Raw genomic sequence first — 12742 nt, 5'->3', positions numbered from 1 at the left:
ATAAGATCATGGGCAGGGAATGTGCAAAATTAAGGGGGTACAGAGTAAACTCAATGGACATGAATCTGAGCAAGCTCCAGAAAATAGTGAAGGACAGGGAAGCCTGGCATGCTATAGTCCATGGGGTCACAAAGAGTCGGACACAACTTACTGACTGACAATAACAAGAACTGAGTAACTGTGCAATTATCCTAACATAAACATTTTAAATTAACATTTGCTATAGGCTGGATGTTGGATATTTAAAAAGTGTTTAGTAACAAAACTGAAATCTCTTTCTTCAATAGACTTAAAGTATGTTTACTAAAAAGGCGTGGAATGGATTGAAGGGAAAATAGTAATTGTAAAGTTAGTATTAGCAAGGCAGGAAAGAAATCTCTTGAACACATCATTTTTTTTTTTTTTTCATTTATTTTTGTTAGTTGGAGGCTAATTACTTTACAATATTGTAGTGGTTTTTGCCATACATTGACATGATATAGCCTGGAATTTACATTGTTCCCCATTCCTGAACCCCTCCCACCTCCCTCCCACACCCTCTGGGTCTTCCCAGTGCACCAGGCCCGAGCACTTGTCTCATGCATCCAACCTGAGCTGGCGATCTGTTTCACACTTGATAATATACATGTTTCGATGCTGTTCTCTCAGATCATCCCACCCTCACCTTCTCCCATACAGTCCAAGAGTCTGTTCTATACATCTGTGTCTCTTTTTCTGTCTTGCATATAGGGTTATCATTAACATCTTTCTAAATTCCATATATACGCGTTAGTATACTGTATTAGCGTTTATCTTTCTGGCTTACTTCACTGTGTATAATGGGCTCCAGTTTTGTCCATCTCATTAGAACTGATTCAAATGTATTCTTTTTAATGGCTGAGTAATATTCCAATGTAAACACATCATTTTTAAAAGCTTCCAAGAGAAAACCAATCCCAAAAGCCCTCTTTCAAGGCATTTACACAGAAAAACGCAGAACCTGAAGTATTTCCTTTAAAAAATGATTATTGAATTTAAAACATTTTATCAAAATAATTAGATTAAGTGTATTTTCTGAAGTATTAATATAAATTAATCCATGCTTATCATTTAGAACAATAAGAAAATTCAAATAACAAGAGAGCCCTATTTCAAATCTTCTACTAGTTCATATATTTGTATGCTGTAGCAGTGATTTGTATTGCTCTTTCAATGTCATGCAAGAGGGTTAAAAAAAAGAGAATGTAGAGTAATAACAGTTCATTATCATCTTTCCTCTATTAATTTTTTCTTTTCTTTCAGTTCCACCTTTTATCCAGCCCTTTGAGTTTCCGAGATTCTCCATTGGACAGCGGGTCTTCATCCCATGCGTTGTGGTCTCAGGGGACTTACCCATCACCATCACGTGGCAGAAAGATGGCCGGCCAATCCCAGCAAGCCTCGGGGTGACCATTGACAACATTGACTTCACAAGCTCCTTAAGGATTTCCAATCTTTCCCTGATGCACAATGGGAATTATACCTGCATAGCCCGCAACGAGGCAGCAGCTGTGGAGCACCAAAGCCAGCTAATCGTGAGAGGTAAGGAGGCACTGAGGAGGCATAGCATCTATGCAGTCAAATTCAATAACGCTCATCAGTGGTGTTTCCTTGAAATATTAAAAGTAACTAGAATTCCCATTCAAACACATACACACACACAGGAACCAACTATGTTCTCCCTACAACATAGTTGTAGGAACCAACTGTGAACTCCCCTAAATTCCAAACCAAGGTTTAATTGATATTCATCTAAAACATGAAGTTTCAAAAATTAGCCAAGAAGAAATGTGTAAATGAAGATGTGGGGTCCATGGGATATATTTCTTGAAACAGGGCTTCCCTACATTAACCCAGTGATATTTGAGGCCGAAAGCCCATGAGCACATGCTGTGTTGAATTTACTTTATGGCACTTTTTGTATTAAAAAATGATTATTGAATTTAAAATATTTTATCAAAATAATTAGATTAAGCATATTTTCTGAAGTATTAATACAAGTTAATCCATGCTTATCATTTAGAACAATAAGAAAATTCAAATAACTGATGATTTAGACTGATGATTTTAAAAATAATATTTGTCATTTAGACTGATGATTTTAAAAATAATATTTGTCAAAACCATATATCACAGTTTTTCTAAAGTCAAAATGTACATTTTCATCTAGCTTTTATATGTTTTTGTTTTCTAGTTTCTAAAATGTAGTTTTCTTTTCTTCTTCATTTCTGTTGAGCATTCAATCTCTCATTATTTGGGGAGGGTATTGAAACATCTATTAAATTAAGTGAAGTATGGCAAAAATTTAGGAAAATATTGAAAGAAGGTAGTTTAATTTGCAGAAAAATTTTCTAGGGCTCTCAATGAACCTGAAATGTAAGCTAAAGTCTCATTTCACATCTCTGCTCAAATCTCCCAGTTCTCATTAAGGTTCACACACATTACCTGCAAAATGAGAAGCTAGTGTTCTATACTGTCTGTGGAGCACAGATGTTCTGTGATTTCATGATTCTTCTAGAGGTGTATGTGTTCATCTACCCATACAATACTCACCCACATTGCAGAAGTAATTGTATGAAATTAAAGACTTATATTAATGTTGACTATTTGCATTTTGGGGCTTCACAGGTAACACTAGTGGTAAAGAAAGTGAGTGAAAGTCTCTTAGTCATGTCTGACTCTTTGTGACCCCATGGACTGTAGCCCACCAGGCTCCTCTGTCCAGGGGATTCTCCAGGAAAAAATACTGGAGTGGGTTACCATTCCCTTCTCCAGGGGATCTTTCTGACCCAGGAATTGAACTGAGGTGTCCTGCATGTCAGGCAGATTTTTTACCATCTAAGTCAAGAACCTGCCTGCCAATGCAGGATTTTAAAGTTCTCTAACACAGGGCTCTCATCACAGTTATCAAGAAGGATGGATTCCATTACCTTCAGGACAGTCAGTAGACCTGAGTTGACTCTTTCTTGAGGTATAGATTCCCAAGTCCTTTCTCAGACCTTGCACCTGGTCTCAATGACGCTTCTCCTTCCTTTCTGCTGAAAAGTAATGCCCATTCTGGCTAGTTGGCAATAGAATGAAGTGAAGCATACTTAGAATTCATATGAGGAAACCAACTTTGTATTTATGAAAAAGAGTTTCCCTGAGTAATCAGAACATCTACCTTCAGTTAGATACAAACCAAAGGCACAAATGGCCTTATACTAATAAAATTAGTAGCAATGATTTTCTCACCCAATTTTGACAATACATAAACATGGGAGCTGCTCCTGTACTGCTTCCCAAATGCTTTCTTATGAGAAGAACTGACTCTCACTATCATTTGAAAGGTCAAAACAGGGAGTCCATCAGCCTGACTCCGAAATAATCTGCTCTGAAGGATCCAGGTCAGAGAAGAAAAATGCTAGATGAAAATGTACACGAGTGTTCTGTGAATCACTTGGCTTTGCAGGAAAGGCAAGTGAACTTTTTGACCAAGGCAAAAGTCAAGTGACCTGGAATTGAGCTCAGCCAATCAGAATAATGCAGTTGATCACAATCTGATTAGTGTCTCTCTGTGGCTGTTTTTAAAAATATGTTAAATAAGCTTCTGTGAAATTAACATTGAATCACTAGTTGGATAATATAGCCCTGAGAAAGAAGATGTGCTTCACAAGTAGGTCAGTAGCTGGAGAAATAGTCAAGGACAAAATGATGTATGGTGCATTGGTTTTCAATCTGGACTTCGCCATGATATCTCCTGTGAGATTTAAGAAGACACTAATGACTATTTTCTAGTCCTAACTAAACACAAGTGAATCACCATCTCTGGGAGCAAATCCACCTCCCAAATCTCTAGGGCATTATTCTTTCTTTTTTTTAATTCGAAAATCATCTATTAATGATTCTTGAATTTTGTCACATGTTTAAATTACCTGGGGAGCTTTAAAAAAATGCCTGATGTCCAGGCTGAAGTCCAAATAAATAAACATCACTGCAGGGTGGTGGTGGGAGTGGGTACCCAAGCACCAGGAATTTGTAAAATTTCCAAGCTGATTCTAAAATGCAGGGAAGTTTTAAGTCCGTGTACCCTAGGTAATTTGAATATACAACTACTTTAGAAGTCTATTTTGTTCTGTAAATCCAAAGAAAGGCCATTGGTGACTTTAACTAAGCCAGCAGCATGACCTGATTTATGTTTTTGATCCTCACACTAGCAGCTGTGTAAAGAATGGACTAGTCCAGAAAGCAAATATAGTAGGTAAGAAGCCATTTCAGAAGTTGAGGCAAGATAGAAAGTGACTTGAGTGAAAGTACTGGGTCAAGGTAATGAGAAGCAGTTTTAATTTGCGATATGTTTTGGAGGCAGAGCAAACAAAACGTGTATAAAGTGACTATGGCAAGTGAGAGAGAAGATTCCTTAATTAGAGTACATATTTTGCCTAGTCAGGTAGATGAAAGTGTCTGCAGCAAAAGTTGAAAAGATGTAAGGAGTAGTAGTTGTCACAGAGAAATAACGATATGAGAGCAACAAAAGTATCTAGACCCAAGGCATTCCAAAATTTAAGATTTTAGAATAAGAGGAGAAATCCACAAAGGAGACAGGAAGAAGAAACAGTCACTGAAACAGGAAGAAGTCCAGTGGATTGTGGGGCCCTGAAAGCAAAATAGCAAATAATCAGGAAAGATATGTAATAAAGTATATCATGTTCCACTGAAAGTAGAAAAAGAGGAAAGCCAAGAATTGGTCATTGGGTTTTGAGGAAGATGAATACTGGTTTGACCTTGCACAACGGGGTGGCTACAGTGAATGACTGATTAGTGGGGCTTGAAAAAAGAAGGGGAGGTAACTGAATGTGTGGGAACTCAAGAAAATACAAGTATTTTTATATTTTAAAGAACGTTGCTGTGGCAGGAGGCAGAAAAAATGGAAAGGAAGTTAGATATGGACCTGGGACAAGGGAAGCTTACATACTAATGGGAATGAGCCAGTAGAGAGGAAAAAAAACTGTATGTGGCAGGGCAAAGAGCTTATTAGAGGATCCAGGTCCTTGACTTAGTTAATTGGGTTCTTTTACCAATGGAATACGTCCAAACTAATATAATAATAATCCTAGTAGGGCCCCATAAGGTAGAACCAACAGAAATGGTTGGAAATTTCAGACAGCCAGGTTTGGGGTCAAGTAACTTAAAAGATAAATTTAAAAAGTCATCAGAGAGTAACACACAATGGATTTATCCTCCTACCATGAACAATTATGAAAAGTGAAAGTGTTACTCACTCAATCACATCCAACTCTTTGCAACCCCGTGAACACTAGCCCTGCAGGCTCCTCTGTCCCTGGGATTTCCCAGGCAGGAATACTGGAGTGGTTAACCATTCCCTTCTCCAGGGAATCTTCTCAACCTAGGGATCAAACCCAGGTCTCCTGCATTGCAGGCAGATTCTTTACCATCTGAGTCACCAGGAAAGCCTATCAAAATTATAAAACTAGACAATAATTTGTAATCATTTTTCAGGTAGTGAAACACACAGTAGAAGGCTTTGGTCCTTGAGATAAATATGACCTATTCCCCAAATGCACCCCAGATTTTTGCTTGGTGCACTTTCCAAACCATGATAGCGGGATGTAGAAGCTAAATAGATGATAGTGACTTTTCAGATGATGATAAACAAAAGATTTGACATTTAGAATTATTGAGGTGCTAGATATTTCAGGGCAGAGTACTATGGAGTGGGGACCTGTTCAAAGAAAGATTTCCAAATACCTGTATAGGGTTCCCTTTGAGTCTTTAGCTAGGTACTATGCTTCACATGCATAGGGTAAGACTTTATGAGATCTAGTAGAAAACAACGACCAGGAAAATGTGACACAGGTAAAGATTCCAAGAGTTATACAGTGCTGAGAAGTGTTGGATTTCTGACTAATCAGAGTAGAGAATACACAGGGAATTCAGTTGAAATCTCAGAGAAGTCACAACTAAAAGAGACCTAATCTAGCCCTGGAATAAGGGTTCTTCTAAACCAGCCCTAACCACAAGACTATGAGTTGTCTTAACAGGATAAACTTCTTCACCAGTAAATTAACTGTCTGCAACCATAACATTCAACATTCTTAAAAGTAAGACAACAAAATCCAGACTATCAACACATAGCATGTCCACAAAGCCTTACACACATTTACTGGGTATGGGAAAAAATAGGAAAATGTGAGCCATAAATAAAAGGAAAAAAAATAAAAGAAACAACCTAATGAACATACAGAAGTTGGGATTAGAAGCAAGATTTTAAAGTAGCTATCATAATCATTTTGAAACATTCAAATGAAAATATGTGTGCAATGAGTGAATACATAGAGTCTCTTGGCCTACAAGGAGATCAAACCACTCAATTCTAAATGAAATCAACCCTACATATTCATTGGAAAGACAGATGCTGAAGCTGAAGTTCCAATACTCTGGCCACTTGATGTGAAGAGTTGAAAAGACTCTGATGTTGGGAAAGATTGAAGGCAAAAGGAGAAGGGGGCAGCAGAGGATGAGATGGTTGGATAGCATCACCGAGTCAATGGACATGAATCTGAGCTAACTCCAGGAGACAATTAAAGACAGAGAAGCCTAGAGTGCTACAGTCCATGGGGTCACAAAGAGTCAGACTTGACTTAGAAACTGAACAACAACAATCATAAACATTTTGAAAAATTCAAATGAAAAGATGTGTGCAATGAGTGAATATATAGTGAACACAGAAGAGAAGTGTAAAACATTAAAAAAAAATAAACCAAAGGAAATTCTAGATCTGAAAAACAGTATCTCATCGTTTCTGCTCTGCCCCTAGCACACAACAATTGGGGCAGAGAACTTTCTACTTGAATGACTAATTGCTGCCATGAGTGACAGCCTTTCTTCTTGGATACCTAAATCAGGCAGCTGCTCTCAGAATTTCAGATTTTAATTTGAGTGGTCAAGTAGTTGGATTTTATCACCACTTCAGCTAGATCACATTCCAGATAAGCTAAATAGATCTTTAGGTAAAATAAAGAATCTTATCATTTATCGTTGCCATTTAGAATAAAGAGAGTTCCATATTGCAAACTACAGACTTGCTAACTTTGGAGCATAATCTGTCCTTTGATTCATGAAAAATATGCAAAAATAAGTTGGAGAAACAACACATGAAAACAGCAAACAGTATTAGAGCATAATTATGTGGGTTTTTATTTCAATCTATAGCTCCAGTTGAGGAATGTTTTTCTCTAAGAGGCTTTAAAGTTTTTGGTCTGAGGTGTAACCTGGGAAAAGTAGAACTAGAACAAGGACCTTGAAGACTTTGAAGTTGCCTTCTGGCAGCCAGGGTGGTTGCAAAGCCTCCAAGTGACAATGTCAAAGAGCAAAGCGAGCTGTGATAAGGGAGAGCTCTGTGGCTTTGACAGACTTCATGGAAGAAGTGAGAACCATCAGCTCTGATGTGTAAGTCAGGTTAGAAGGAAACTGAAAAATGCAGCAACAATACTGGAACTTTTAATAAGTAAGCCAGCGTCCACATTTCTGCTTGTTCATCTTCTGTATGACTTAGAAAAGGCAACTGAATTTCTGAGTCACAGTTTCCTCATCTGTACAATAGAAATTGTGAGACTTACTTCTTGGAGTTGCTGAGAGAATGGACTCAGATAACATTTGTAAATGTCCTTACCACCCAGCTAGTTGCAGGGCTTTCCAGTTCCTTTTCCTTTAATGAATGAGTAGGAAGGAGGACAGAGGTGTTCAGGCATGTGTTCTGAAGCCAGGGAGGGATAAACAGGACCAGCTAAGACACAGGTGATGCCATGATCAGAGTGAGCCCACCTGCTTGTTGCCATGACCAAGTACATGCTTGATGTAGGAAGTGATGGGGAACCTCAGAAGTCCTAGCACCGATTGCCCTTGGAAGTAGGGGATACGTATGGTATCAGTCAGTGGGCTGTGGCTCTGCAGATAACAGAACCCAGCAAAGACCCCATGGCCTGTCAACCTGACTCCCCAGACCCCCTCCCTGCTTCTCTGCCCTCTGTCTCCTTTCATCTCTATCAGGATCTGGACACCCATTAGTTGTGCCATCTTGACTATATTCCTTAACCTATTTTTACTTATATTTTTACTTCAATTTTCTTATTTGTAAAATGGGATAAGGGCTTCCCAGGTAGTGCTAGTGGTAAAGAATCTGCCTGCCACTGCAGGAGATGCAAGAGACACAGGTTTGATCCCTTGGTTGAGAAGCTCCTCTGGAGTAGGAAATGACAACCCACTCCAGTATTCTTGCCTGGAGAATCCCATGGATAAAGGAACCTGGCGGGCTACAGGCCACGGGGTCACAAATAGTCGGACATGACTGAGCAAAGCCAAATGGTGGTAACTCCCATTCCTGCTCTTCTCCTTCTGTTTTGCCTTTCCTTCCACTCACATGTACATGACTTTGGTACTGACTGAGGACACGTTACATGGAGGAGGCCAGGTGGTAATCCCAAGTATCAGGCAATTAGTTAGAATAGCGGCCTAGGGAATACAGTCAAAAAGGTAATAGTACAATATACTTCTGAAGAAACTGCAGCAGTTGGGGATAGATAGTGTGTGGGAGGTGAGGTGATAACTGGGACTGTAAAGCTGAGGTGTAGGATAAAAAGAAATGAGAGAAGTGGAATTTGGGGACTCAGTTCCTGCTTATTCCTCGTACCAGGGTCTCAAGGCTTTGGACCATTGTACAGCTTAGCACATTTTTGATAGTTTGGGTCACAGGGAAGATTTATGAAAACTTAATTTAAAATAAATTAGCTGTTATCACAAGGGAAGTTAGAGGAAAAAACCCTTAGCACTTAGGCATGTGACCCATGGCTTACACTGGCAGCGGATAGATGATGACCCTAAAGTCACACTCAGTTGGGTGACCTTGGTGTTGTGAAACCACTTTGAGGGAAAGGACTGGAATTAATGGCAAAACACACCTGCCCTTTGGTTCCTGTTATTGGCTCTGCATTACTGCAGGGCAAGATGCCAACATTATGATTTCCTGTCTGCGATTCCAAAGGTCAGTCTTCTTACACTTCTTTATATCTTCTGATGTGTCCGTGTTTCTGCCTTTTAGTAATGAGCCACCGCATAGTGAAACAAACAAATTATCTAAAAAGCCCCTACTTGACCTTCGTTTGGCAGGAAAAATAAAACTTGTAAAGGCCACTCTCTTGTTGCTATTTGTTAACCCAGTTTTTGACACCATATTCATGCTCTCATGTTGCTTCATTCATCCGTTCATTTTTTCCACAACATACTTATTAAGCATCTATTTTATAAGATGTTTAATAAGAGATATTCTGAGTGTGCCAAAGAATTGATGCTTTTGAACTATGGTGTTGGAGAACACTCTTGAGAGTCCCTTGGACTGCAAAGAGATCAAACCAGTCAATCCTTATGGAAATTAACCCTGAATATTCGTTGGAAGGACTGATGCTGAAGCTGAAGGTCCAATACTTTGGCCACCTGATACAAAGAACTGACTCATTGGAAAAGACCCTGATGCTGGGAAAGATTGAAGACAGGAGGAGAAGGGGACAATGGAGAACTAGATGGTTGGATGGCATCACTGACTCAATGGACATGAATCTGAGATGGTGAGGGACAGGGAAGCCTGGCATGCTGCAGTCCATTGGGTCGCAAAAGTTAGACACGACTGAGTGATTGAACAACACCTGAGTGCTGGTTGTACAGGGTGGTCAATATGGGGAGACCCAATCCCTGCCTCATAAAACTTAGTAACAACCTAAATGGGAAAATAATCTGAAAAAGAATAGCTATGTGGATATGTATAACTCAATCACTTTGCTATACAGTGAAATTAACACAGTGCTGTTCAACAACTATGTATGTATGCTTAGTTATTCAGTCATGTCCACCTCTTTGCAACCCCATGGACTATAGCCTGGGAGGCTCCTCTCTCCATGGGATTTTTCAGGCATGAATACTTGAGTGGGTTGCCAATTCCTTCTCCAAGACAGCTATACTCCAATATAATATTAAAAAGTTAAAAAAAAAGATTTACATTCCAGTGCAGGAGAGAGGCAATGAACATATAGATGATGTCAGACATCTACCTGTGCTATGAAAAGTAAAACTTGATAGGAAGAATGAGAGTGATAAGAGAATGGAGTTTTAGGATGAACAGGGTAGGACAGCCAGAGACCAGTGTGCTCACCACTCAATAGGAGAGGAGGGAGGAGCCAGGTCATCTATTCTGGGTGTTACAGGAAGCCATTGGGGTCTAGTTTCCAGTGTCATAAATCTAATCTAGAGTTTTGATCAGCTACTATCTTGATTAAATACCATCCAGCAGAGAATGGCGATATTTATTTGTATAGCACTGCCACCACAAAAGTAGCTTCCAGTTTTACCTTCAATAAAAAGAAATTCCCATCCCTGTTGACAGCTAGGGAAACCTACAGCCATTCTTCGGAAATAACAGCTACTTTGTTGTTGTTGTTTAGTTGTCAAGATCTGTTTTGCAACCCTTTGGACTGTAGCCCACCAGGCACCTTTGTTCATGGGATTTTGCAGGCAAGTTTAATGAAGTGGGTTGCCCGTTCCTTCTCCAGGGGATTTTCCTGATCCAAGGATTGAACCCGTGTCTCCTATATTTGCAGGCAGATTCTTCACCACTAAGCCACCTGGGAAACCCATATGGCTACTCTGCTGTTATTCAGTCTCCCAGTCGTGTCCAACTCTTTGTGATCCCGTGAACTGCAGCATACCATGTTTCCCTGTCCTTCACTGTCTCTTGGAGTTTGCTCAAACTCATGTCCGTTGAGTCAATTATGCTATCCAACTATCTCATCCTCCGTCATCCTCTTCTCCTCCTACCTTCAATCTTTCCCAGCATCAGGGTCTTTTCTAATGAGTCAGCTCTTCAAATCAGGTGGCCAAAGTATTGGAGTTTCAGCTTCAGCATCAGTCCTTCCAATGAATATTCAGGGCTGATTTCCTTTATGATCAACTGGTTTGATCCCCTTGCAGTGCAAGGGACTCTCAAGAGTCTTTTCCAGCAACACAGTTCAAAAGCATCAGTTCTTTGGCACTCAGCCTTCATTATGGTCCAACTCTCACATCCATACCTGACTACTGGAAAAACCATAACTTTGACTATATGGACCTTTATTGGCAAAGTAATGTCTCTGCTTTTTAATATGCAGTGTAAGTTTGTCATAGCTTTTCTTCCAAGGAACAAGCATCTTTTAATTTCATGACTGCAGTCACCATCTGCAGTGATTTTGGAGCCCAAGAAAATAAAGTCTGTCGCTGTTTCCACTGTTTCCCTATACATAGCTACTTAGAAGCCATGAATTCCAAACATAAAACACTGGACTGTATCTAACACTGAGAAATACCTGTTCAATTACCAACAAGCTATTCCTCCATTTAAAACAGAAAAATCGTTCTTTCCCTTAATAAATAGACCAAAGTCAATGATCGTGTAAACAACCATCATCTTAAGCACCATGAGGAATCCTTTCCAAACTTCGGATACTGTTGGGCTACATGGATTGCATGACAGGACTGGGTATTTTAGAAAATGTACATCTAAAATTACTCTTTCTAGGAGGACAGGTGTAATGTGCTTGCAATTATTGTTTCTTTTGTTTATTTATTTAATTCTTATTGGAGTATAGTTGCTTTAAAATGTTCTGTTAGTTTCTACTGTCAAGCAAAGTGATCTAGCTGTACATAACTCCCCTCCCTTCTGGACTGCCTTCACATTTAGGTCACAGAGCACTGGGCAGAGTTCCCTGTGCTCTCCAGAATATTCTCACTACTTGTCTATTTTATACATAGTATCAATAGTGTATACAGTTTGATCCCAATCTCACAATTCCTCCCACCCCTGTGCCTTTTTACCTTGGTATCCATACAATTGTTCTCTACATCTGTGTCTCTATTTCTCCTTTGCAAATAAGATCATCTATACCATTTTTCGGAGAAGGAAATGGCAACCCACTCCAGTACTCTTGCCTAGAGAATCCCATGGACAGAGGAGCCTGGTGGGCTGCTGTACATGGGTTGGCACAGAGTCGGACATGACTGAAGCGCCTTAGCATGCATGCATGCATTGAGAAGGACATGGCAACCCACTCCAGTATTCTTGCCTGGAGAATCCCAGGGGCAGAGGAGCCTGGTGGGCTGCCGACTATGGGGTCACACACGACTGAAGCGACTTAGCAGCACCAGCAGCATACCATTTTTCTAGATTCCACACACATGTGTTAATATACTGTGTTTTTAATTTTCTGACTTGCTTAACCTAAACGTCCATCAACAGAAGAATGGATAAAGAAGATGTGGTACATGTATACAAATGAATATTACTCAGCCATTTAAAATGGAATAAAAATGGGTCATTTATAAGATGTTGATGGACCTAGAGAGTGCCATACAGAGTGTGTGTGCAATTATGACTCATAGAAATATATGGCAACACTGGCCTGCATTGCCTTTTGGAGATGCAACATAATTATTTGCTTAAACCCATCCCTTCTACCTCTTTAATCACCCTCATCCCCACTGGAAAAGTCTCACTATTGGAAAGCCAACTATGTTGGCAGAAATGTTCATCACAAATAAAGTATTATGCAAATAAAAGGAAACCAATGCATGTATATATGTGTGTATACACACACATATATGTATATATATGATATGTATATATCATAAAGAAAGAAAAGTGGCA

General features: G+C 39.5%; 1 protein-coding gene across 1 annotated transcript in view; it reads left to right on the top strand.

The window, feature by feature from the left end:
• DSCAM (DS cell adhesion molecule) overlaps nt 1–12742 on the top strand; it is an 806431-nt gene that overhangs the window by 544177 nt on the left and 249512 nt on the right. The window contains exon 9 of the mRNA XM_043474457.1: nt 1282–1560. Coding sequence (XP_043330392.1) covers nt 1282–1560 — 279 coding nt within the window. The remainder of the gene's footprint in view (nt 1–1281; nt 1561–12742) is intronic.

Source organism: Cervus canadensis, chromosome 7 (genome assembly GCF_019320065.1).
Source record: "Cervus canadensis isolate Bull #8, Minnesota chromosome 7, ASM1932006v1, whole genome shotgun sequence".
In the NCBI taxonomy this organism is placed as follows: Eukaryota; Metazoa; Chordata; class Mammalia; order Artiodactyla; family Cervidae; genus Cervus; species Cervus canadensis.
This window is presented reverse-complemented; position numbering and strand designations above follow the sequence as displayed.